We start from the raw sequence: 27,295 nt of genomic DNA, 5'->3' as shown, positions 1-27,295 counted from the left end.
GAACATCTTTAATAAAATATTGGCATACTGAAGTCTAAAATATATGGGTAGAAATAATGTATATTGACCATGTAGGATTCATACCAGGGATATATAAGCCTATCTTTTTTTGTTTGTTTTGTTTTTGTTATTTGACTAACAATCATTTCTTGACCTCTTGCCCATTTCTAATGTAAAACATGACTAAGTTTGGTTCTTGATAAAGATATAAGGAATAGAGATTGAAGAAAAGACTGCCTTCTTAGCAACAGAGCCAGAAAAACGGATTCCGCATATAGAAAAATGGGCCCTGGTCCATGTCTACCTCCTTGCACTGCAATCACCTTGGGACGGATCAGAGGCCCTTAGTTAGTAAGGCTTGACTGGATACTGCTGGATGGAAAGCACTTCATGATGTGTCATAGGCAAGGATTCCAAAAGCCCAGGACAAAATTCTGGGAATTGGTATAATTGGAATTATATGAAATTAAGCTTCTGTATAGCAAAGGAGACAGTTGCAGAGACAGCTCACTGAACGGGGAGAAATATATCTTGGCTGCCTACTCATCAGAGCGGAGATTTGTCCGAATATGTGAAGAGAGCTGCAAATATTAAACACACAGATACCATCCCGTTAGTAAATGGACTAGTGGCCAACTAGTTCTCAACAGAACAAGTAAAATGGCCAATACTTTAAAAGTGCTCAATATCCTTAGCCATCAGGAAAATGCAAATTAAAACTGTTTTGAAGGCCCTTCCCCACCCTGACAGGATGGCTGTCAAGAAAATGAATGGCCGCAAATGCTAGCTAGCAAGGCTTTGGGAAAGTAGGCCCTTATTCACTGCTGGGAGGAAGGTACACTGCTGCAGCTGTGTGGGAATCACTGTGGAAGTTTCTCAATAGCTAAAAATAGAGCTACCTATAACCCAGCCAATCCATTCTTGGTATATACCCAAAGGACTCCTAACTCAGCATATTACAGAGATGACTTACGTATACACCCATGTTTATTGCTGCTACACTATTCACAATAGCCAAAAACTGAAACCAGCATAGATGTCTATCAAACAGAGAACATAGTACATGTATGTGGTAGAATTTTATTCACTTTGTGTTAGGGTTCTCTAGATGAACAGAATTGATAGAATAAATCTGTATTAAAAAGGAAATTATCAGGCTGTGGTCCAGCTAGCCCAACAATGGTTGTTTCCTGAAGGAGAGGCCAAGAATCTGGTAGATGAATGCACAAAGCTGACTTTTAGTCATTGTTGGAGTCCTGAAGAAGTAAGTTATTTGTTTGTATATATGTATGTGTGTATGTGCATATATATGTACATATGTGTGCAATGCCTCAGCCACAGGATAGATGGACTTGCCAGCTAGAGTGAGGGCAAGCAGGCAGAAAGCAGGAGCTTCCTTCTTCCATGTACCTCTTTGCGATATACAACCAGAAGCTGTGGCCCAGATTTAGGACAGTCTTTTGACCTCAGATGAACCAGTCAAGAAAAGTCCCTCATAGGTGTGTCCAGTTACTTGGGATATAATTGATTCAATTAATATTGACAATCAAGATTAGCCATTATATAGCTATAAAGAGAAAGCGAAACTGTGGCTTGTACAGAAGAAAGAAGAGACTGGAGAAGTCAATAACCACTGTTTTACTCTTGTGCAGAGCCCACATTTGGGGCTTGGGGGAAGAGAAAAGATCATGAAACTAGAAGAGATCATGAAAGGGGAGAGAAGTCTTAAGGGTGGGGTAAAATGAGGGTAATGGATGCGTGTCAGATCCGTGTGGCATGAAAGAAGAAGAGGGCGCTGCCTGGGCCGATCTTGATTTCTTGTCTAGAGCAGTGGCTGGCCCGTGAGGCCTTCCTCATGCTGCCCTTTGATACAGTTCCTCATGCTGTGGAGACTCCCAACCACAGCATTCTTCTTGTTGCTACTTCATAACTGTATCTGTTTTCTGATGGTCTTAGGTGACCCTATGAAAGAAAGGACCATTTGACCTGCAAATGGATTGAGAACCACTGTTTTAAAGGGACATCAGGTGCTCCGTTGATAGCATGATTCTCTTTGCATTCCAGGTGGTTTGAATCTCAGCTTCACTACCAACTTACTTTTATCATCTCAGGCCTGCCTAGTATGGACATTTTAGTATTTTTATCTGGGGGAAACTAGTATTTTTTTACTTGGGGGGGGGGTGCTCCTCTTCTGTTCCCCAGCCCCTGATATTGTAGCATTTTACATATTGTGGAATGGTATCTCTCAAACGTTTAAACTAGACTGTCGTATAAGGCGCATTTTGCTTACAAGTGAGGACTCAAAAATAGTGCAGTGAAATAATACTGTCACATGTGGCACCCTCTGATTGCTTTAACTTCAATTTTGACCCGTAAGAATGATACTACTGTCCAGTTGGTTTCAAGCCATATTTTGAAACCAGTACTCTAGAACAGTGTTGTTGGTTGTTTTCTTAAGTGTGAGCCAGGTACATCTCAAGTTGGGTATTTGGTGGGGGGTGGGGTGGGGAGGGGGCTGAAGAGTTTAGGAAACACCTAACAGGGCTTTGGGAGAGTTGAAGCTGTGTAATAGATCTCCAGAGGGGGAAATGCCTCATTTCTCCAGAACTGTCTTAGTCCTGCCTGATTGTCACAGGGATTTTTATTTTTAACAATGGTAGAGTCTTTAGTGAAATCAAAATTTCAGTCATCATAAGATGGAAAAGTTACATGTATTTTAAAACCTCATATTCCAGCCAAGTTTAAATTAATTATGTATTTTGCAAAGGCACAGCACATGTGTTTCTTATATAGATCATTCTTTGGTTGTGCAGTGCTTGCTTGCTTTTTTCATTCTTTTCTTTTTTTTCCTTCTTTCCTTTCCTTCTTTCTCTTCTCTTCTCCTCTTCTCTTTCTTGGTTTTCCGAGACAGGGTTTCTCTGTATAGCTTTGGCTGTCCTGGAACTCACTCTGTAGACCAGGCTGGCCTCAAACTCAGAAATCCACCTGCCTCTGCCTCCCAAGTGCTGGAATTAAAAGCGTGCGCCACCACCGCCTGGCTCATGCAGCACTTATTGCTGATTTAGTAATGGTTTTTAGGAGAGTTCTTTGAAGTAGTAGCCTTAGCTGTGAGGACGTTATTGAAGATGAGGACAATTTGGTATCACAAACTATATAATATTCTTCCCTGGGCAATATAAAAACCTTAAGCCATTGAAATTATTGACTATACTGTAAATATAATGGTATCTAGCAGTACATATAATTGCTCTTTGGTAAATACTTGGGGGAGATCAAAATACTACTGCAGTTGTATGTAGGGTTGACTTTGTTGTATCAGTTATGTGGGGTCACTAGTGTATTACTGAACTTTCCTCATCACTGCGTCAAAATGAAAAAATTTAAGGGAGAAAATGTTTGTTGTAGCTCATGGTTTCAGAGCTGTAGTCCGTCCCAGCCAGGAAGGCCATACAGTGGGAACGTGTGGCTCCAGATGCTTACTTGCATCAGGACAGGCAGGAAGTGGTGATGATACAGGTTGGAGCCAGAAGTGGTGTAGCTTCCTTCCACAAGCCCACCCCTAGTCACCCGTCTCTACCATCTCGGCCCCATGCTGCAAAGGTTCCACAGCTCCAGAAACAGCACCACCAGCAATGGACCACATTAGCCTGTGGGAATAGTTCAGACTCAAACCATAGTGCCTGATATTTTAAATAGTCTTCCCTTATATACTCAGGGTTCATTTCTATGTTTTGAAGACATTAATACCCATCAATGTGTTAGTTTCCCCATTGCTCTGACAAAAAAATACCTGATACAAATAAAGGAAGAAAGATTTTTCACATGCTTGTGGGCAGATCAGAAGTGTGGTGGAGGAGTTGCTTCACCTCATGGTAGACGGGAACCTGTTATAGTTTTCAGAGGCACGCCCCCTGGACGCATTTCCTCCAGTTAGGCCCACCTTCTGGGCCTAAGCTTCCAATATCCACCAAAGTGCCACCATCCTGCTGGGAACCAAGGGTTCACCTCGAACATGTGGGAACCATTTTATTTTCACACTAGACCCCTGCTTGAAATAGATAAATAGCATCATAATAGATAGAAGCTAGCCTCTAAGGCTTAGAAATTCTCCTACCTCTCTCTGCCTCCAGGGATTAAAAGAGTGAGCCACTACTAGCTAAGGCTTTGAGTGAGAGACGGAGCCTTACAGATGAGAAAATTGGCGTCACGTGTGGGAGTGGGAGCAAGGCGGGGAGAGAGCAGGACTTGCCCATGCACGGTGAGCACGTGTGCAAGTGGGTAAAGGGTAAATTCGTTCATTTCAGAATCATGGAGGAAAATGCTCAGAAATATCTTAAGACTCTGTAGACCTGAGTCAGCTTCTAACGATGGCACCTATTATCCTCAAATCATCATTATAATGGGATCTAATTATAGTAACAGTAAAGTCGCAGTGCCAAGGCTCAGAGGTAGAGCAGTGGTTTAGCACGTGTGAGTCCTTGTGCTCAGTCCCCAGTAACATACACAGAAGATTAAGATGTGATACAGACGTACCATCTACTTGAGTAAAGATAAAGCTATATTTGAAGGATATAGGTATTTTTTTTTAAAAAATTAGTAACTACAAGAGCTATGAGGATTTTCTCTACAAACAAAGGGTTCTTAGAGTGAAAGAGTCATCATCGTTAGTGTGTAATACATATGTATCTGAAAAGCTTAGCATTGTTAGGGAGTTTATAAAAAGCAAAGATGTTTTATCTCCTATATTTTTAAACTAATGAACTTGGTACCAGTGTTAGGAAATTCCATTTATTAATTGAAATTAACTAACAGAAAACTCCAATAAAAGATTTAAGAAAAAGGCCCTTCCAATGTCGCTGGCTTAGCAGAGAAGAGCAGGCTCTGCTGCTGGTGTCTGGGCCGAGCAGGGGTCGTAGGCCGGCTGCTGGTTGTGGGGGGTCGTAGGCCGGCTGCAGGCTGTGGGTGGTAGTATGCCCACTTCAGAGTAGTTCCATAAAAGATGATTGAATAAAAAAATTATAAAAATAATAAAAATGTTATTTACTGTCCCTCAGCTTCATCTCACAGAGAGCCATGCTGCTCTGGGACAGAGCAGGAGAGGATTATTTGTGGGTGTAGAAGCTTTTAGTAGCACAGCCACCAATGGCTGTTTACAGCACATTCAAAATTTATTTTGTATTTTTTCTCATTTCTTCCAGAAGTTATGTAAATTATGCTGGTCTTTATAACATCCACACTTTGCTATAATCAAAAAGAAAAGGGCTGGGGAGATGGTTCAAGATGGGCCATGGAGTCATGGACCTGAGTTGAATTTCCAGTACTCACTCACAGAAGACGGGCACCAACACTGAGGGGATACAGAGACAGGCGGTCCCTGGAGCTTGCTGGGCAGACAGCTGGACAGATTGGCAAATCTAGGCTCACTCACATACATGCATCCACACCTACTCATGGGAACATAAAATCTAAGACATGTGTCTTTACACACATGCACATACATCCATACATGGGGACATATAAAATCTCCTGCATGTATGCTCACACACACATGTACAGACACCCATTTGCAAATATCTGTGGTGAGATTTTAATCTTTTTGAAGATCCTTTTTGCATTTTGATATAAAATAGGAACTGGTTTTCAATGGGGAAATAATTTTACATGCAGAGTATCAGGTTTTAGATATCTGGTCTTAGAAATTTAACCTCAGTGGTTCAGGAGACTTAGATAAGTGAGGGACTAGAAGGTCCCTATTGATAGATTTGAAAGTCCAGAGTTTAAATGTAATTTTTTTAATGCTAAGGACAAAAAGATGTGATACATTTGTTAGGATCAACTGTAAACCTTGTTTGTGTAACAAGCAGAAGGCAAATATTTATTAAGTGTCTTTTATGTTCCAGGCTCTATGTGAGGTGTTAGAGAGAAGAGGGAAACAGTGGACACAATGACATAACACTTGGGTCCCGCTCCAGAGGACCTCACAGATTAGAAGTATTAAAAATACAAGATATAATTAGCATATGGTACAAGAAATACTGTAGTAGAAATACACACCTAAAATGCTTTACTGTAAAGGTGAATTAACGAAACAGTTTAATTTAATCTATTAAGAGAACCCTTGATTAAGGACTTAGGCCAAAATGGAACAGTGAGTAGTCTCCAAGATACAGGGGATGTGGGCACTCTGGGCTCAGGAACAGCCTGTGCTCCTTGGGCGTCCCGAGGGCCACGGATTCACCAGGTTGGAGAGGCATGTGTGGTTGTGCTGAAGGGTGACTTGTGGCATAGGCAGCTGTGCTTTGATACAATACAGAGTCTTTGTTTTCTAAATTATTGAGGATCTTATTAAGTAAGTATGATATTATTGATTCTTTTAGGGAAGTCTTAACTTTTTAAGTGGCTTACATAAGCTAAAATGAATAATTAGTTATGAATGATTAGCCTGTTGTGACTGAAAAATCTAGATAAGGGATGATGAGCAACTAAAATAAGTGAGGTGACCACAAGAAAGGTATGTTAGAATCAGTAATACCCGCTGATTGGTTGTAGACAGCAAGAATAGCCCAGTACAAATCCCTGTGTGAAAGGATTACAGATGCCTGGGTTTACCACTCAGTCACTTAGAGGAGAGGACTGTACACATGCAAATAGTGTCTACAAAATTGTGTTTAAAAAACAAAGTAACATTCGAGTTGGTTTATTCAGAGTTTCTCTCTTTCTATTTATAGATGCCACTTCAAATGAACAGCAAGAGCTTTTCTGCCAGAAGCTGCAACAGTGCTGTGTACTGTTTGATTTCATGGACTCAGTTTCAGACTTGAAGAGCAAAGAAATTAAAAGAGCAACACTGAATGAACTGGTTGAGTATGTTTCAACTAATCGTGGTGTAATTGTTGAATCAGCGTATTCTGATATAGTAAAAATGGTAAGCCTCTAGATTTCTATTCCTCAGATTAATGTAAGTTCAAAGATCTGAGGTGTATGTATGGTAACTAACATGCCCAAAAGAATGTTCTTAAAAACATCCCCCTGGGGCCAGGCATGGTGGCACACACTTTAAATCACAGCGCTTCAGAGACAGAGGTAGGTGATCTCTGAATTGTAGGTTAGCTTGGCCTACGTAGGGAATTCCACATCAGTCAGAGTGACATTGAGAAATTCTGCTTCAGAAAGCCCATTTGAAAGATTATCTGTTTCATTGATATGGCCAATGATTATAGGAGTTTGAGAAACTGGTAGGTATTGTGGCTCGTGGATCCTGTAGACCTTAGACTTAGGACTCGACGTAGGCTCAAGCACACTATTCTTGTAGCTCAGGTCCAGGAGGGTACCTCTGGCACCCACACTCAGGTGCACATCTACACACAGACACATACATGTAACTAAAACTAAAATCTGAAAAAATAACCAACAGTGTAAACTCCAGTTCACACAGATCGTAATATGTGAGCGAGTCGTCACTGGGAATTGTAAGGGGGCAGAGAAAAGGAGGCACACACATGTGGGCAGTGGTTAAGGGAGTTAATAAGCAGGTTCCGGATTGAGAGAAAGCCTATTTAGGGCGTCATGTTTGTAGATTATAACCTTTTGGTTGTAATTTGACCTATAAGAAGTTAAGTAGTACTTCTTATCAAGCCTTGTTAATGCAGAAGCCAGAATCTGAAGCAAACAGTTTTGAGCACTAATATGAGTCTGTAAGTGGAAAATCCTACTTCTGACATTATAAAGGCCAAATGGGTGAACTAAAGATAATGACTCTAGGGGGCTGGGGAGATGGCTCAGCGGTTAAGAGCACTGACTGCTCTTCTGAAGGTCCTGAGTTCAAAGCCCAGCAACCACATGGTGGCTCACAACCATCCATAATGAGATCTGACACCCTCTTCTGGAGTGTCTGAATACAGCTACAGTGTACTTACATATAATAAATAAATAAATCTAAAAAAAAAAAAATAATGACTATAATTGCCTTTACATCATGTGGATGGTTTTCTTTTTATCCTGTTTGAAGACCTGTCAAAGGAACTTGGGAATTTGTGTTGTATTTGTAGATCTGAAATTAATGCTATAGTAGGTTTGCTGTTGTTTATTTGTTTGAGCTATAGAGAGATCATTAACTTTCTAATTAGTTTTCTAAACTCACACTGATAGTAAAAGGGAATATCAATATTAAATACTGATGAACTTCCTGTTTTTATTTTATTATTAAAGTTTCAAGACTAAAGGTTATTGCCTTCTGTTAACTGATTCTCAGTGGTTTTTACTGAGGAATCTTGATGGAAGATATTCCATTTTAACGGAAAATACTCAAATATTTGATTCAGGTTACTCTATAATTCTCTATATATTTAATCTGGGATTTAATCTCTTTACTCAAATGAAAAGATGTGTTTTCCTTGTTTTTATTTAATTTCTAAGTAAGAGTTGAGCCATCTGATCAATTTAGCCCTTTGACATGCGTCTGGACATTTATTACAAGTTATTTTATTAGTAGCCACAGGCTAGCTTCTCATTTCACTAGTGACAATCAGGGGCCTTCTGCTACCCTTTGGGAAGCTGATGCCCATCTTGTGCTTTACCCTAACCCTAACCCTAACCCTAACCCTAACCCTAACCCTAACCCTAACCCTACGAGCCGGACATGGCAGCACTGGCCTTTAACAGCTCTTGGGCAGGCAGATGAATCTCTGAGTTTGAGGCCAGCCTGTTCTACAGAGCTAGTTCCAGGTCAGCAAGGGCTACCTGGAGAAACACTGTATCAAAGAAGAAAAAAGTTTTTGAGTTGTACCTGATGAAGCTCTAGGCAATTGCCCCCTGGGGTTATGGACAAGTCACTGACAGGTGCTTAACTGCTCTGGATGCCACTTTATAAGAATAGTTGCAAACTCACTTGAAGTACCTTCCTGCCCCAGGTAGTTTACTTTAGTCATCTCCCCACCACAGTCATCCCTCTACTGCAGTCATCCCCCCAATAGTCATCCCCTACTGTAGTCATCCCCTCAACTACAGTCATCCCCCACTACAGTCATCCCCCACCACAGTCATCCCTTCACCATAGTCATCCCCTCCTTGCTCACCCTTAAACATTTACTAAGCTACCTGATCTGGTCTGTTCATCGGTCTTAAACAGGCTGGGTGTAGTGGCACACCTTTAATCCCAGCACTGTGGAGGCAGAGGCAGGTAGAGCTCTGTGAGTTTGAGGATAATCTGGTCTATATAGTGAGTTCCAAGAAACCAAAAGAATTGTGGGTTGGGACCATAGTGTAGCTTTTGGTGGTGAGAAAAGGATGTGTGTGATTACCTGGGTCCTGGCTTGACACAGATGATACAGAGGAGGAAATTATAAACACTGTATGTCACTGACTCTAAAATGAATCTCAGAGCCCTTCCTTGTTTCAGGAACAAGGAAGGGCTCTGAGATTCATTATTTGCTTTTTCCTTCCTTGTTTGTTTTTAAAGTCTCAGATCTCAAAGTATTAAAACATAGGTAAACCATCTTGAGGTTTTGTGACTATAACAGGGAGGGTGTTTTTGTTATAGCTATAGACCATAGCTGGGTTTGAATATGGGAGGAGTTGGAGACTGATTAAATTAAAGGTAGATGAAGTTGCTAACTTTGCCTCTTGCCCATGATTCCCTCTCTTCTCTTCCCTGATCCTGTTTCATGTTAAGCAAAATTTGGAAAGAACAACTGGTGATGGAAACATTTGTAGGTGATGTGTGATCATTAGCTGCTTAGGGTCTAAGGAAGTTAGTTATTCCATAGAGAAACACAAGCCCCTTTATGCCTTGAAGAGATTTATAGAGCTGAACTAAATTTATTGGTTTACCTTTTCTTCTATAATAAAATGGTATTAGAATGTTTTATTTTTCACTCTTAAATTCACTTATATAGCAGAGAACATGAGTCCAAACTCAATTTCATTCCAGATCAGTGCTAACATCTTCCGGACACTTCCTCCAAGTGATAATCCAGATTTTGACCCGGAAGAGGATGAGCCCACACTTGAGGCCTCTTGGCCTCATATACAGGTATGCACTGTTAGTCTGCATTAACAATGTTTACATGTCAATAATCTGTGGATCCTGTGGAGGTTTTAGTATTTGGGTTCTAAGCTGCATGTGTGGTCACCTGTCTGTAACCCTGGTCCTTGGGAGGCTGAGGCAAGAAGATCATGAGTTCAAGACCAGTTTCAGTTGCATACGAAGAGCCTGTCCTCCCCAGAATAGAAATGTGAGCCACTGAGGTGCTGCGGTGGGTAAGGGCACAAGGTGGCAAGCCTGAGACAGTCCAGTCCCAGGACCCTGTGGTGGAACGAGAAAGCTGATTCCTGCAAGTTGTCATGTGACCTCCAGATGTGTCATGTGACCTCCAGATGCTAGGGGTGGCACATGTACTACACACACACACACACACTCAAAAACACAAAATAAATGTTGATTTTTTTTTTTTAAAGAACGAAAAACAAAATAATACTTTTTATTTCAAATACATTTTCTTAACATTATTTTGTTTTTCTAAAAATAAAGTTTTGTTGTTTTGAGACAGTCGCTGTGTAGCCCTGGCTGGAGTGGAACTCGCTCTGTAGTCTAGGCTGGCTTCGAACTCACAGAGGTCTGCCTTCCTCTGCCTCCTGAGGCTTGCACCAACAAGGTTGGCTTAAATTTTTCTTTGTCCTTAATTTGAAGTTAGGTTGTCTGACATGAGTACAGGACAGCCATTTCGACTTTTAGCTGCTGTTTACATGACTTTATAGTCTCCATTCTTTACAAATAGTATTTGTTGTTTTGTTTTTGTTTTTGTTTTTGTAGACAGGGTTTCTCTATAGCCTTGGCTGTCCTGGAACTCACTCTGTAGACCAGGCTGGCCTCGAACTCAGAGATCAGCCTACCTCTGCCTCCCAAGTGCTGGGATCAAAGGCATGCACCACCATCGCCCAGCTTACAAATAGTATTTGTAAAGAATACTATTTGTGTCTCTTACAAATAGCATAGCATTTAGTTGGAGGTGCTAGATTTGTTGTTTGGTTGGTTGTTTTGGTTTTGGTTTTTTTGAGATAGGTTCTCTCTGTTATGTAGCCCTGGATGATCTAAAGCTTGCTGTGTTGACTAGGGTAGCCTTGAACTCTACTTGTTTCATGCCTCCAAAGTGGTAAGATTAAAGGTACGCACCACCATGCCAGGCCCTTGAATTATTTTTTAATAGAATTAAGCACAAGCTCATCTTAAATTTTTTGCTATAGTTGGTATAAAATTAGTAGTGCTATATTTAATAATGGGAGGGTTTTAAAAGCATGAAATTCTCATTAGCCGATGCTACTCTTTTTTTTTATTATGTGTATTTGGATAGTCTTTGGGAAAGACTTAGTTTTTGAAAATTTAAAAGCAAAGACAGATCTTCTATCAGGATATTTTTATATACTCATAGAAATTAACATAAGAAACTCAGCCAAGTAAACAATGTGTTTCCATTTTTCACTCGTATAATTTGAGGCCCCATTTAAATTCCCTGAGAGAAATGGCTCTTAACATTTTAGGAGATGGTAATTGCTGTCGAGATACGATTTCTAGGGCTGGTGGGATTGCTCAGATGAAAACATGTGCTGTCAAGCCTGGCGACCCGTGCTCAGGCCTGTAACCCTTTGGTGAAGGAAGAGCCAGCTTCCACAAGCTGGCCTCTAACTGAGCACTCCACGAGTGCCCTCTTCCTCCCCCTCTGCCTCATGGGATTTCACTCAAGACAAAAGCAGCTTGCACAGGCACACAAGCAGTTTTCTTTCATCTGTGATCTGTGTGTGTCTAAAAGTTTTAACTCTTAAGTTACTAAAATTTGGTGTAACATTTACGTTGGGTCATGAAATGTTTTGGGGTGATCTGAAGCCACTTGGGTTTCCGGTGTGATGATGTCATGCAGTTAAGCAGGTTTTATGAGGGAATGTAAGGCTGCTCTAAGTGGGGCCACAGAAGGTCACACGCTGGGAAAAGGCTCAGTGGAGGTTCCTGGTGCGCCTCTGTACACCTTAGATTCATTTATGACAGTTTTAGTGTGAGTAGGTGCTATGAATGATCTTTGCTGATCCCCTGTGTTGCAGGGGAGGCTTGCTGTGTCGTCCAGGCTGTTTTTGAACTCTTGGGCTCAGGTGATCTCTTGTCTCAGCTTCCTCAGTAGCTGGGGATACAAATGTTTGCTGCCCGGTCCAGCATGTTTTGTTGTCTAATTTTGAGATTGTATTTTAATTATAACATGTCTTCCTTCCAAACCCTCCCATATATTACCCTTGCCCACCGCCCTTCAAACTGATGGCTTTTCCCATCGATTGTTACTAGTGTATGTTACTTGTGTGCATGTTTTCAGGGCCGTTGGGTTACACTATAGAGTTGGTGTGCTCCTCCTGGGGAGGACCATGTCTCCCACTCCCACCCTCACTCGGTTGCCTGTGGTTCTGTGTGGTATTGAGGCCTCATAGGCTGTCCACCTTGGCATGGTTGTGTCTACGTTTTGATCAATGGATGGAGGAGCAAAAGAGAAGACATCCAGGCTGGACATATTTAAACAGTTCAGTATTTTGCAGAATCTGTCTTGCTTTCTCAGATGTTTAGAGAGAAGAAGGGGTGATAGAGAATCGGGCTTCCGTTGCTGCTCCGTCAGGTGTTTCCAGTTTCATTAGCTTATATAGGTTTATTTTGAGATTCTTTAGTGTTCTTACTGTTTTCTGGTGGGCCTTTTTAGTTAGTGATGAAGAAATGAACTTTTTAATTTTATTGGACTACCTTAGTGAAGGTATTTTCAGAACTGAGTAGCATAATGGGGCTGGGTTGAGGTGTACATACTTGAAGAGTGCATGCCCCAGATCAGTTGGTATAGTGGTAGATCCCTGCACCACAGTGTCAGGAGGTGGGGCAGAGCCATCCAAAGTTCACACTCATTCTCAGTTATATTTTAATTTTTTGTTCAAGGCCAGTCTGGGCTACATGAGATACTCTCTCAAAAGACTGAGTAGTGCAGCTTCTATGTGTCTCTTATCTTTAGGGTGCAGGGTGTGCTCTCTCTAGTGTATACAAACAGCAAGCCAGCCTCGTAACAAACGTGTGTAAAGTCTGCCATTTCATGAATGCTGAAGCTGCCGATGTGTGTTCTAAGATTCTTTTGTTGTTGTTGTTCTAAAATTCTTAAAAGCAAATTATAATTCCTCATATGGACATAGAGAAACTTTAGTAACTGCTCAGTAACAGTCTTATCAACTGTGATTTCATACAGCTAGTAAATATTCAAGGCTCCGTTGTGTTCTTCCAACATCGGGAGTAAGCAAACCCCCACACCCCGACCCTAATGACTGCATGTTTTACGGTGTACACCCAGAAATGAACATTCTCTGTCAGATGTGATAGGTTCAGGAAGAAATAAAGGAGGAAGAGGGAGTAGGGTGGCTCTGGGGACAAGCTTCATTCCTAGAAGATGGTCTCACTATGACGAAACTGTCAGCTCTGTAGACAAGTGGTTTCTCCTACCTGTTTAAAATACTCATGCAGCATGTATTAAATAGCCTCTGTCCTCACCTCGGTGCTGCTAAGTGGGCTCCTGACAGCAGGTATTTTCATCTAGACTAGTCGTTTCATGTGCAGTTATTTTAAAAATTAGGCATCTGGAGAGATGGCTCAGCAGGTAAGAGTTGACACTGGTGGCTCTTACAGAGGACCCAGGTGTGAGTCCTAGCAACCAGCATCGCAGCTCCAGTTCCAGAGAGATGACGCCCTCTTCTGGCCTTCTTAGGTATTACATGTACATGGTGCACAGACAGAAATGCAGGCAAAACACCCACACACACATAAAATAATACAAATTTTTAAAAAAACATGTACAGTTTATGAACAGCACAGTGTCCAACCACATATTGGTTTAGAGATCTGGGGCTTGGACTTGATGTCATGTAAGTCTCCGAAGGGGTATGCTAGTTCTCTGAAAAGTCATTTGATGGAATGCCTTTGTTTGCTATCAGCAAAGCTACAGTTAACTCTACAGAACATTCCTGGCCCATGCTGTGCCATGTCTGTGCTCAAAAGCAAATTAATTTTTATGTTCTTAATGCACAATTAACATTAAAAATTAGGTATCTCTCAGTCAAATAAACTTTGTACCCTATGCCCAGGTGGGTAAGGTGTAAACTTTGTAGCTCTGGTTGGCGTGGAACTCACTCTGTAGACCAGGCTTTGAATTCATGGAGATCCACCTGCCTTTGCCTCCAGTGTGCTCGGATTTCAAGTGGGCCACCACGCCTGCTTAGAGCGTTTTAAGATGTATTATCTTTGTATGTGTGCGCACACATGCATGTATACATGTGTGTTATACACATGAGTGCAGGTGCCCACAAAGGCCACAAAAGGGCATCATATTCTCTGGAACTGGAGTTAACAGGCCCATGAGTTTCCTACTGTGGGTGTTGGGAACTGGGCTTTGGTGCACTAACTGCTGAGCCGCCTGCCCCTGTATATCCAGATCCTGGGCAGCTTTCCACATAGGTGCTAAGGATCCAGATTCCGACCCTCACACTTTTAAGGCAAAAGATTTAGCCACTGAGCCATCTCCCCAGACCCCCAAGGGGCCTTGTGCTTTGGGATCTAATTTTCATGTTTTTAGGATGATTAATTGATGTGTTTGCTTATAAATCAAGTTGTACCTTGAAGCCAGTTTCTTACCTTTCATAGCTATTAGGTTATTTATTATTATTTTTTCAAGACAGGGCTGATGTGTATAACCACCCTGGCTGTGCTGGAACTCACTCTGTAGACCAGGCTGGCCTTGAACTCTCAGAGTTCTACATTCTGAGTGCTGGGATTAAAGATGTGCACTACCACTGCCTGGCTATGATTTTTAAAGACTCTGGCTTCCGGGCGGTGGTGGCGCATGCCTGTAATCCCAGCACTCTGGGAGGCAGAGGCAGACGGATTTCTGAGTTCCAGGACAGCCTGGTCTACAGAGTGAGTTCCAGGACAGCCAGAGCTATACAGAGAAACCCTGTCTCGGAAAAACCAAAAAACAAAACAAACAAACAAACAAAAAGACTCTGGCTGTGCTCTCTTTCTCCTTGATTACTTTAGTTCTGGCCTGCAGTGTTAAGGCTCACTGTGCTGTCATACAGGCCACATGGAGCTATTTGGGCCAAGACTCACCACGTGCTGATTTGCTCTGGTGTGCAGTTCCTTCCTTGAGCCTGTGCTTCTGCAGTTTAGTTTGTTATTCTCCAGGTGTACTGGTTTCAACTTCATTTTTCCTGTTCTGCTTTTATAAATGTGTGTGTGTGTGTGTGTGTGTGTGTGTGTGTACATGTGGAAGAGGTCAGACAGACAATCATGGAAGTCTTCCCCACCACCACCACCACACTGGGCCCTGGGAGTTGATCTCAGGTCAGTGGTTGGCGGCAAGCCCTGTTACCTTCTTGAACCATCTTACTAGACCCTCTACCCTAGTTTAATAGGAAGACTTGGTTTTTAAAACTGGCCACACTGCCAGCTCTCATTCTGAGCCTGTGCTTTAGGGACCCTAGGGCATGGGGAGACATAAACCTGATACCTTAGGCACTCTGATTGGCTCTAGCACTCACAAATCACCATCATTCAGTGGCTGATGCAGAACCACTACCCTCATGGACTGTGGCTCAGGGGACTGCTCAGTTAGGACCTCTTGCTGTGACCAAGAACAGTCTAGGAGAGGGCAGCCTGTCAAGGAAGGACTTAAGGACTAGGCGGGAACTGACTCAGAAGCCACTGGCAAACACTGCTTCCTGGCTTGCTCCATTACTTCCTTACACACCTCAGAGCCACCTGCCCAGGGACAGCACCTCCCAGATCAGAGTTAATCAAGAACAGGCCCCACAAACTTGCTACAGGCTAACTGATAGAGACACTTTTATCAGTTGACTTCCTCTCCCCAGACAATTGTAGCTTGTGTCAATTTGATAAAAAGCCTATCAGGAGAAAAGCCAAACTATAAAGATAAAGGTTCTGTAATACTTTATTTTTAGAAACTGTTGCCAACTCTGGCTGGTAAGAAAGGTGTGTTTTTACTGGAACAGTGGTTCAGAATATTATCATTTTGCTTTTACTTACCTTCTCACATAGTTGGTGTATGAATTCTTCTTGAGATTCTTGGAGAGTCCTGATTTCCAGCCCAGCATTGCAAAGCGATACATTGATCAGAAGTTTGTACAACAGGTAAGGGACTCTTAGATCTCAAATGTTTGTATCTTAGCACTTGCTTACTAATGGTTGTTGTTAAGAGTAATTGTTTAGGTGGTCTAGAGAGATGGTGCAGGGGTTAAGAGCAGTGGCTGTTCTTCCAGAGCAACCAGGTTCAATTCTCACCACCCACGTGGCGGCTCCCAACATTTATGAGTCCAATTTCAGAGTGTCTGGCACCCTCACCAAGGTAAAATGTCAATGAAAAAAAAAAGAGTAGTCATTTAAAAGTAATTATTCTTGACAAAGTAAAAGCAGCTTCCAAGATTGGCAAGATACCCAGGGTCAAAGTACTTGCTGCTGTTCCAGGAGCTGTGTTTGATTCTCAGCACCCAAGTCAGGCAGCTCACAAAAAAGCCTGAGAATTCCAGTTCCAGAGGATCAGATGCCACCTTCTGGTCTACACTCGCTCACTGTTTTCTTTTAAGTAGCTTTCAGAAGTTGAATTTTGTATCCAGGGTGAGCACCCAATGAAATTAGTCAAACTACCCTTTCTGCAGTGCCTCGAAGTTTGAGCTGACTGTGCTTTAATCGTTGTGACATAGCTATGGCTGCCTTTCTGCACATCCAGCATCTGAATACCAGTTGCTTGTCTCCACCTCCTCCTTAGCACCATAGGCCCCACTCTGACCAGTTCCTTAGGCTACAGATAAAATAAAATGGGACCTTAAGGAGAGAAGATAGTTGAGCACAGGGAATGAATGCCTTCTTGGTTTTAAGAAACTGGTATTACCTCTATTTCTCAGCACTAACATGCAATTAATTTCTAAGAATGTATTCATTTGTTTTTATTGTCAAGATCCTTGAAGACTTAAAGCCCTCTCTTCAGTCATTTGAAATTGTCTGGCCCTAAACAGAACTGTCAAGTGAATTGTTCTTTATCTGTTTTCTCTCTTGAAGTCATTATCACTATGTAAACCTTGTTAGGAATCTGATGCTGAGAGCAGAATTTAACTCCATGAAGACCTTTCAGAACATTGTTGGGTATTCTGGATGATAAAGATTCCACATATTGAGGTTGGAGAGATGGCTCAGTGGTTAAGAGCACCAACTGCTCTTCTAGAGATCCTGAGTTCAATTCCCAGCAACCATATGGTGGCTCACAACCATCTGTAATGGGATCTGATCTTCTGATGTTTCTGAAGAGAGCAACAGTGTAATCACATACATAAAAAAATAAATCTTTTAAAAAATATTCCACATATTTTGAACTGTTCTTGGCTCATATATGGTTAAATAATACTGCCTACCTATCTCTTCAAGAGCCCTTTATTAACTACATAAGATTAGATGTTCGCTAACAGTACAATGTACACATGAACCAGGAATAAAGTCAGTCCAATTAGGACAGGCTCTTTGGGGCTATTGTAAAGAACACACATTTACTTTGTGTGGTTCACCTGTGGAGGGTGCTCAGGCTCATGTGAAGTCACAGGCATTAGACTGTACCTTCAATGACAGCAGATTGAGGGAACCTTGCTTTAGTGCTGCAGTAACCTGGTGCTCCAGGGACTTAGACTGCTGGGCTTCTCTGAGGAGAGCCAGGAGAAGCCTAGTAGAGCAGGAACCATTTCCTGCCTTCTACCTCACTCCTGAAGTACCTGGGAAGACCAAGGCTTTAACTATCAGAGTCCAGTAGTCCCGTGTACTGCCCACAGCTGCCTCTCTGAGGTATTGGGGGCTTATAGGGGGCTGCTTCTGGAAACTGCCATATGAGAATTCTCAGCTATAAAAAGTTAAAACTCAGAAGAGTAGGAGAGATTTTGTTAAGAGAGCTGGGGTTGGGGGAAGGTGCACTACATAATTTAAATTTATGTTCAAATAAGATAATCTCCCAAGAGCCGGGCGGTGGTGGCGCACGCCTGTAATCCCAGCACTCTGGGAGGCAAAGGCAGGTGGATTTCTGAGTTCGAGGCCAGCCTGGTCTCCAGAGTGAGTTCCAGGGCAGCCAGGGCTACACAGAGAAACCCTGTCTCGAAAAATACCAAAAAAAAAAAAAAAAAAGATAATCTCCCAAGAAAATTAAGAGTATTCATTTTTTTGTTTGGTTTTTTGTTGTTTTGTTGTGACACAGACCTGTCGCTTGAATATTTCATACATGTTATGGTTGTTGTAAAGAGAGCCCACATCCAGTGTCACATAGCTAGTAAATGGCACAGTCTGGATTTGAACTAGAGACGTGTCCCTTCCTAAAGCTGCGGCCCTTTAATATAGTTCCTCATGTTGTGGTGACCCTGGCCATAAAATTATCCTATTGTACTTAGTATCTGTCGATTCATAAATATCTGATTCGTGACCTGAAAGGGGTCGCGACCCACAGCTTGAGAACCACTGAACTAGACCCTCTGACCTTGATTGAATTACTCTTAAAAATAGTTGGCAACAGAGCCAGAGAAAACAGGTTTCCTATACATTGTTTCTAATTAGATACAAATATGGTATTTCTAGTTAGGGTTATTTAATTACACTATTTCAAAATATGTCTAGATTTGAAACTCAGCTAACAACTGCTGTTGAGCTTAGTGCCCCCTAAGAGATAAATCTACTTCGAACAAAATCCATCTCTCAAGTAAACCAACATCAGAAACATGAATTTAAGGCTAAAATGAGAAAGCTAGCCATTTCTAATTATAATCATTTGGACCAGTGCTTTGTAGGTATTTTTGGCTGGAGCCTCACACAGTATCTTAACCTAGCCAATAATGAGTGCAAGCCATAAGGAATTTGCTTGTTTAGGGCACATGAGTGTGACTTATCAGCACCTCAGAATGTCTGCTTGGGTTTGAAATCTGCAGAGAAAGAATGAAGAAAGAGTTCGTCATTGCGTTCCCTGCCCAGCATCTCTGTTTAGAACCCGAGGGTCTGTGCAGCTCTGGTAGTTTCTGTATCTGGAGATGTTCAAGGCAGCCTCACCTTGCAGCTTTCAGTCAGCCTGGCCTCCAAATACCTGCACTCTGGGAGGCAGGGGCAGGAAGACTGCAAATTCAAGGCCTATATAATGAGTCTCTGTCTCAAAAATAAATAAGTTTTATTAAAAAAATTAAGCACGATAACACTAAAAATTATGCTAGGAAAGAATATTAAAGTCACTGGCAAGGTTAAAAAATTATATTTTTAGAAAGTGTTTATAGTCTTTAAAACAGTACAAAGAATGTGTAAAAATGAATTTAGTGAAAATATTTATACTTTTAGTTTCATTTACTTAGCAAAGATAAAATCTAGTAAGGCAGAATATTTGGGTAAAATGTTATAGGTTTCACAGGTAATCTTACAATCAAAATTAGGAAAAAAGAGTGGTTTTAGCTCGATTATTTTTTTAAAGTAATTTGTCAGGTTTTTCTTAAAGCTCCTGGAGCTTTTTGACAGTGAAGACCCCCGAGAGCGTGACTTCCTCAAGACTGTCCTGCATCGGGTTTATGGGAAGTTCCTTGGACTTCGAGCCTTCATCAGAAAGCAAATCAACAACATTTTCCTCAGGTAAATTCATCATTGAGGGCAGGCAGTCTCCCCTTCCCTCATGCTGTCTCCTGAGCCAAGCTCCTTCAGGTGAAACCTGTGAGAGCTGACGACACCTCAGTCATCCGCTCACTCCGCCATTCTCACATGGTGGCAGCGTGACACTGTAGAAGCCTGTCACTTTACTAGTCAGCAGTGGTAGTGAGGACAGTGTTAGATTGGTGACCCTAAAGCTGTGTTTGAGTTTAACTCAAACCTTCTCTGATTTTTTTTTAAATCACTATTTAAGCCAATACCTATAGAAGTGCTTCCTCTGGACTTCTGATAAAGCTAATTAAAGTCCATTTGGGGCTGCGGTTTAAATACTGGGGAAACCTGGGATTCACATCAAACTTCACATTAATATCTGTGTTTCGGGTTCCTTTTCCTCTACATCAGTTACTGAAGATGTGAAATTAGGCTAGCGTGGGAGATGGGGGCTGCCTCCCCAGTCTTACCTCAGTGTTCTGTCTCCTCAGCTCTGCAGCCCTGTGCCACCCCACTTCATGCTGTCATTTGCTTTAAAGGCAGTTGTGATAGTAGAAAATGAGGCAGCCTGTGTCGTTTACTGTCTAAAGTTTCTGGACAGTTGAAAAATGGACCCCTTTTCCTCGGATTTTTTGTGAATAGTGGTCTCCTGCTTTGAAATGGTTTCTTAAATATATCTTTCTTTTTTGGATTTTTTTTTTTTTTTTTTTTTTTTTTGAGACAGGGTTTCTCTGTGGAGCCCTGGCTGTCCTGGAACTCTGTAGACCAGGCTGGCCTCAAACTCAGAAATCCACCTGCCTCTGCCTCCCAGAGTGCTGGGATTACTGGCGTGCGCCACCACCGCCTGGCCTTTATAACTTTTTTTCCCTGCAATCTGTCTTTCTTATGTATTAAGTGTAATATAATGATCCAGGTGGAACAATACTGTTGTTCTTGTGTGGCAGATTTTAGCAGACTTGGGGAAATGGGGCTTATGTTGTTGTTACTCTCAGTTCAGGCTGTGATGGTGCTCGTTTGGTGCTGAGTGGCACATACCTGTAATGCCAGCAGGATCAATGGTCGGGGATGGGCTACACAGCAAGCTTGAAGACAGTTTGGCAGTCTCAAAACAAAACAGAAAGTCTGGTGTGAACCAGAAGCCTAAGAAGGCTAAGCAGTCACTGCCTGTTTTACTGCTGCCTTGAGCCGAGTTTCTTCATATTCTTGCCTGTTTTCTGGTGTTTACATCTTTATTTCAAATCCAGGTTTATATATGAAACGGAACATTTCAATGGTGTGGCTGAACTCCTTGAAATATTGGGAAGGTAGGTCAGGGGTGGGGTTTTTTTTTTTTTTAAGAATTAAGTGACTGAAAGAATGTTTTATGTACTAAACAGCTGGAGTCAAAATGAGTTCCTATTTGAGAGTTTAGAGCACACGCTAGAAGCCCCAAGTTCAATATCTAATAAACAGAAGAGAGTTTCAGGTTTCAGGGCCTTGGCATATATATAAAATACTGTTATGTAAGGCCTTGGGTCTACACAGCCCCGATGGGAAGATAAAGTTGTCAATCACATCAGACATTCGCTACAAGAATTTTTACCCAGTGGTTGGTAGACCATCCCTAATCTAACTGTTCCTTTAGAAGAGTCTTTGGCTTTATATACATATGTCCTTTCTGTTCACTGCATTACCAGTAATGATAGGATTATCTTAATTCCAGATTATTCAGAAATATAGGGGAAACTCCCTGCTTCTCACTGAGCATGCTGGGAATTCTAACAGCACTGAGACAGTGCTCCTGGTGCTTTAAGGGAGGAAATTAAAGGCAGCTATGCAGAACTCAGCTGTTACAGTCTGTAGTTGTCAGATTACAGCTGCCCTGGAGGGACAGAACTCTGCAGTGACAGTCTGTAGATGTCAGATTACAGGCTGCCCTGGAGTGACAGAACTCTGCAGGTTGCTGCCCTACAACTCCCCCAGGGTGTGAGTAGGGTAACTTTTTTGGGGGGAAAAGTGACTTCTTAACCCTTTCCTGCCTTTTCTTCCCTCTAGTATCATCAATGGCTTTGCATTGCCACTGAAAGCAGAACATAAGCAGTTCCTAATGAAGGTTCTTATCCCTATGCACACTGCAAAAGGATTGGCTTTGTTTCATGCTCAGGTAAATTTTAGAAAAACCAAATCACAAATGGATATTTCCAAAACCAAATACAAAGGCAAAAATTTTGAGAGGTATTAAGATCTGTTAGGTCTAGGTCACCGTTTCCCAGATTAGCACTGGGAGACCAAATGGATGTGTTGGTTTTTTTCTTTAAAGTTAATTAAGTCTAGAGCTAACAATCTGTTGAACTTAGAACTTTAATAAGAATATATTCATCTCATACTGCAACATAAACTGGAGTGACATTTTGTGTCTGTAAAACTGTCCCGTCATCCCTAAGTGTTACCTCACTAACATTTCCTAAACTTGCCTCTGCCCTTCAGCTGGCGTACTGTGTCGTGCAGTTCCTGGAGAAAGACACAACGCTGACAGAGCCGGTGAGCGTTCAGTTCCTGTTCATGCGCTGGTCTAACCACTGGCATTCATTGCAGCCTGGGTAGAGTTCTCACACAGTAGGATCAGATTCTGGGAGCCTGGGAAGGAAGCATGCTCAGAGGGTAGGAGGCAAGATCCTGGGACTGCAGTGGACTTTGCCCGCCTCACTGGAATCTGATTCCATCACTTTTTACAGTGAGAACACACCGAGTCCCAGAACCTTGAGTTTTGTTCAGAAATAAAGTACAAAAAGATCGGAGAAGAGCGAGAAGACGCTTAGTTACTGAGAAGAGCGATTAAGATGGGCCGGGGTGAGAGCCAAGGCTTGGAAGTGGTCCTAATGAATTCTCTGACCTTTAGCCCCCTGACCTAGAGTTGTAGTTAGCCTAGACTGGCCTCAAACTTGCTGTGATCCTCCTGACTCAGCCTCCTAAATGCCGAGATTTTGAGCTCACCCAACTTACTATACAAACCATTGTAACCTAAGTAAAATGAGTGTTTTGGTAGAATGCTTTCTAAGCACTTTAAGTATAAATACTGAAACTGAAGGATTAAAATTCATGTATTTTAGGACAGGGGGTGCTTGAAATTTTATATGTATGGCATAATTGTTGAAATAGACTCCATTTTAAAGCTCATTTTGTCCTGAATTTGTCAGCCATAAAACAGGTTTGGGTACTCTGTAAGTTTAGATAATGAGAATTATCTGTTAGGATTACACCTCCCCACCCCCACCCAAGCTGAAGCTGGAGCTCAGTTGCTGGCCTAGCATGCACTGGGCCCTGGGTTCAATCCCCAGGTACTGTTGTATTCATAAACTAGCCTCCTTCACACCATACATCGTGTTCTTGTGCTGTAAGTGTCCACCCACGTTGGTCCTGTTCCAAGAAAATCACAGACTTGGCTCAGCTGTGTATACTACCTACCTAGAGCAGTGTCTGCCATGACCCAGGCCCAAGTCTACAGCTAAGTAGGAATTCTCATGTACTGAGTACTGAATGCTTGACTTCAGAATGCGTATATATCTTGAGATTAGTTAGTTGAAGTGACAAGGTCTGGCTCTATCCCAGGCTTGGAATTCTCCTGCCTCAGCACCTCCAAGTGGTGGGATTGTACCACACACCCAATTGTTGAATTCATTCTAAACTTTGCTGATTTTTGTAGGTGATCAGAGGACTGCTGAAATTTTGGCCAAAAACATGCAGTCAGAAAGAGGTGGGTTTTAAATATTAATAAATGCATTTACATCAAGACTTTGCAGTCTTGACCTGCTCTCTGAACTGTGCCTACTTCCTAATGTGATTTGTCATTTGTATATTTAAAAGAAATTTTTTTTAACCTAGGTGATGTTTTTAGGAGAAATTGAAGAGATCTTAGATGTCATTGAACCAACACAATTCAAAAAAATTGAAGAGCCACTTTTTAAGCAGATATCCAAGTGTGTCTCCAGTTCTCATTTCCAGGTACCAACTGCCTTTCTTTGTGACATTCTGATTTTTGTGCCATCCTTTTGCCCTGCGAATTTTGAGGTTTCTGATGTCTTTTTAGGTTGCAGAACGAGCACTGTACTTCTGGAATAATGAATATATTCTTAGTTTGATTGAAGAGAATATTGATAAAATCCTGCCAATCATGTTTGCCAGTTTGTATAAAATTTCCAAAGAACACTGGAATCAGTAAGTTTTGGCTGTTGGTTTCAATTTTAAATGTAGTCTACATAGCACAGGCTAGCCTTGAACTCAGGCTCTTGCCTTAGCCTCGGTGCTGAGATTACAGGCATGTCCCACCATGCCCAGCTCTCATGTGCTTCACTCATTACTGTCTTCCCCTTTTTATTGACGCCTGTACAGATTTGTAACCTATATTGAAGGTTAACGTCCCAGTCTCAGATACTGCTTATCTTTATGAAGTTGTATGTGATGTTCCTCAGCAAATGCTCTTAGCAGCTTGTGGTCCAGTGGCCCCGTGGGAACAGGATGTGGCTGAGCCAGCTGCACCCGGCCTCCCCAAGCTAGGAGCTGAGGACCATAGGGAGAGGTGGCGTATTTATCTTGCTACCCAGGGTCTAAGATGAGACTACAAAACACACATGAAGAGAACCAGAATATTGTATTCCACATAGGAAGAGTGTAAACATTAGAATCAGGCCCAACCTTAGTTACAGCATCTGATGTTGAGTGTGTGTTCATTGTTGCTGGCCTCTAACCAGGAACTGGCTTTTTTGTTTCAGGACTATTGTAGCACTGGTGTACAATGTGCTAAAAACCCTAATGGAGATGAACGGGAAGCTTTTTGACGACCTTACTAGTTCCTACAAAGCCGAAAGACAGAGGTACTTGATGAGTTTTGAAAACTCCGCGTTACTCAGTTCAGAAAGGTCCATGTCTTAGTCGTTGGATCTGTGGGGTCTACATGAGGCATTATAATCTGAAAGCCTTTGAGCACTACAGCCACTGTCCAGTAGAGCAGTCCTGGCGACTTTGTAAGTTTGCTGAGGTCATTACATGACTTTCCTCCCTGACAGACTGTGGCTTAAATGTGGGTCGTGTTCTTCCCTGAGAGTGCCAGTGCTGTGGGTCATCAGAAAGTGGTATCTGACATCATACCATCACAGCTCTGGCTCAGGGAGCCAGTCAGATCTCTGTGGCTTTAAGGCCAGGAGGACATAGTTGAGACCCTCTGTCAGACAAACAAAAACCTCACAAGGTTCCGGTAGAAAGTAGAACCGCGATCTGAGCCCAGAAAGCAACAGGCAGGAGAGATGTATAGGAACCTGTAGGGTGGTCACATGTTTGAGTTAAAGAGACACACAGAAATAAAAGCCCTGTTTTACAGCTGTACTTGTTTAGTTTAAAGCTCACTCAGAGTTGGAACATAAGCTGATGGGTGGGTAGACTGCCTTTCTGCAGGTATGGAAGGGTGGGGCTTCTACCTGTCCCCAGGAGGCCTGAGTGTTACTGTAGCTGACCTAGAGCCCTCTGGTGACTACGGTGAGGTAGTGCCATGCAATACCACCTCACGAGTGTCACAGAAGCCACAGGCAGTGAAATGTTTGTTCCCACAAAGCAGACAAAGAGTGACCTTGCTGAGCTTCCCATTAAAACTGATTTCTCTACAGAGAGAAGAAGAAAGAACTGGAACGGGAAGAATTATGGAAAAAACTAGAAGAGCTGCAGCTGAAGAAGGCTCTAGAGAAACAGAACAATGCTTACAACATGCACAGTATTCTCAGCAGTCCCAGTGCCAAATAAACATCAGCCCCCCCGCCGGGCACCAGTTTTGTACACTTTTTTTGGAATATATAAAAACTTCAGAGCAAACCTCATCAGTATAATATAATTAGGAGGCCAGTTTTTCCTGGCAAGAGTAAGCGAAAGAATTATGGACTAAACATTGCCCTGTGCTGTATCATGGCCACAGTATATCGTAAACTTTGTCTAATCATGGGTTGTGTCACTATCAGCTGTTGAGTGAGGTGACTGGGAGTGATGAGCGTGTCACTCCTTGAGCCCGGTTGTGCTGCACACACAGGTTGAGCTGCACACACAGGTTGAGCTGCACACACAGGTTGTGCTGCACACACAGGCTGAGCTGCACACACAGGTTGTGCTGCACGCACAGGCTGAGCTGCACACACAGGCTGAGCCTTCCTCTGCACACTTCCTTTATCATGTGCTTTCACACTGCACACAGCTGAGGCACAGCTAGGGCACAACCTTCGTAAAATAAGCTGAGATGTTGCCCTTCCCTTCCCTGTCCTAGAGAGGCGGGCAGGGGCGGGGAGTAAAGCCCAACCTCATTAAAGATACTGCCATTCTCTGGGTTTTGCAACATCTTACATTTCTAGGCTTCTGAAGCACAAAGTATTAAAGTTGGGGGAAAAGTAAACCAAAATTCTGATGTTCCCAAATACCCCCCTTGAGCAGCAGCACCCCAGAGCGCGTGCGCGAAGCAGCACAGGTGGGTGGACCCGAGGCGCACCTTCATTCCTCTCCTCCAAGGCCAGAGGCAGGGTCCCCAGGCCTGCCTGCAAGGTGGTGGCTCTGAGCCCCACAGTGTGACGCAGACTGCTGAATATCACCGCCTGGCTTTATTTAAAGGAAATGCAGTAGGCGTCCTCTGAATTGACTGTAGAAGCCTTGTGTGTTTTCACCTGGTCAGGTATTTTCCACACCTGTTGTTATCAGTACCATTCCAACCTCTTGCCTTGCAGTTGTATGGAAAACTGTTTTATAATGAGAGATCTTCACTGGGGACTGAGCAGCATTTAATAAAGTCTATGTTTGTATTTTGCCTTATGCCGTTTGCTCTTTTGTCTCTGGGAGATGTTTATGTAAGAAAATTAAAACTTATGGATGTATTCTAATTAGAGTTAGGATTCTTGTGGTCCATGGATTAGGAATATAGCCATTTAAACAATCTTCTCATAAAATCTCAAGCTTCTTGTCCCTGTGTTCTAGGACAGGTTTAACATTAAAACTAGTTTTAATTAAAATGGGGGAAGTCTCATCATGGGTGACAGCAGTAGTTCTGGGGAAGGCTGGGAGACTGGAACATGGTTTCAACCAAACACCATTTAAAAAGGAACACAGGGTTTTTGTTGCTGTGACAGCAGCCTCCATGACCCCTGGAAAAGCCCCCTTGCAATACAGTGGCCTGTAATTTTTGCTACATTTTCAAGCAGTGGGTATCCCAGGACCACCCTGCAGTTCGGTGAGGCTGCTCCACTTAGGCCTCTGCAGTTCACAGCCCAGGGCAGTCCCACACAAACCGCGGGGTTGCCTTTCCAGAAAGTAGAAGTCTGGTTTTTAAATCTGTGAATAGGCAAAAATACTTCCTAGTTCTCTAAAGCAAAGTTAATAGCAGCTCAGCTTTTCACTAAACAGGAAAATAAAGCTCTAGTATTCACTGAGGCATACACTTAACTACTGAAGTGATACTCAAGTGTGAATTTGCAACCAGGGCCCTATATGCTAAGCACACATTCTGAGACTGGGCTGTACCCTTGCACCTCGGCTTCCTGTCCTTCACATATTCTTAATGCCACTGATGTTTTATGCCAA

At 42.4% G+C, this 27,295-nt stretch overlaps 2 protein-coding genes across 3 annotated transcripts in view; one reads left to right on the top strand and one right to left on the bottom strand.

The window, feature by feature from the left end:
- Ppp2r5a (protein phosphatase 2 regulatory subunit B'alpha) overlaps positions 1 to 26,530 on the top strand; it is a 43,383-nt gene extending 16,853 nt beyond the window's left edge. Inside the window, exons 2-14 of one of the 2 annotated variants that reach the window (XR_007980481.1) lie at positions 6,729 to 6,925; positions 9,929 to 10,030; positions 16,115 to 16,207; positions 19,578 to 19,708; positions 20,959 to 21,018; positions 21,749 to 21,857; positions 22,181 to 22,234; positions 23,397 to 23,447; positions 23,576 to 23,695; positions 23,781 to 23,908; positions 24,463 to 24,564; positions 25,351 to 25,799; positions 25,836 to 26,530. Coding sequence is in view for 1 of the 2 variants with exons in the window: in XM_052200760.1 (XP_052056720.1) it covers positions 6,729 to 6,925; positions 9,929 to 10,030; positions 16,115 to 16,207; positions 19,578 to 19,708; positions 20,959 to 21,018; positions 21,749 to 21,857; positions 22,181 to 22,234; positions 23,397 to 23,447; positions 23,576 to 23,695; positions 23,781 to 23,908; positions 24,463 to 24,564; positions 25,351 to 25,483 (1,280 nt within the window). In the remaining variant the exon portion in view is untranslated. Of the gene's footprint in view, positions 1 to 6,728; positions 6,926 to 9,928; positions 10,031 to 16,114; positions 16,208 to 19,577; positions 19,709 to 20,958; positions 21,019 to 21,748; positions 21,858 to 22,180; positions 22,235 to 23,396; positions 23,448 to 23,575; positions 23,696 to 23,780; positions 23,909 to 24,462; positions 24,565 to 25,350 lie in introns of both variants that reach the window. The other variant, XM_052200760.1, reaches the window with a different exon arrangement.
- Positions 1 to 27,295, bottom strand: part of Nek2 (NIMA related kinase 2) — a 712,524-nt gene that overhangs the window by 471,253 nt on the left and 213,976 nt on the right. The gene's annotated exons all lie outside the window — the stretch shown is intronic.

This window comes from Apodemus sylvaticus, chromosome 12 (genome assembly GCF_947179515.1).
Source record: "Apodemus sylvaticus chromosome 12, mApoSyl1.1, whole genome shotgun sequence".
Taxonomy (NCBI): Eukaryota; Metazoa; Chordata; class Mammalia; order Rodentia; family Muridae; genus Apodemus; species Apodemus sylvaticus.
The sequence above is the reverse complement of the archived record's forward strand: the minus strand, read 5'-3'. Positions and strand labels throughout refer to the sequence as shown.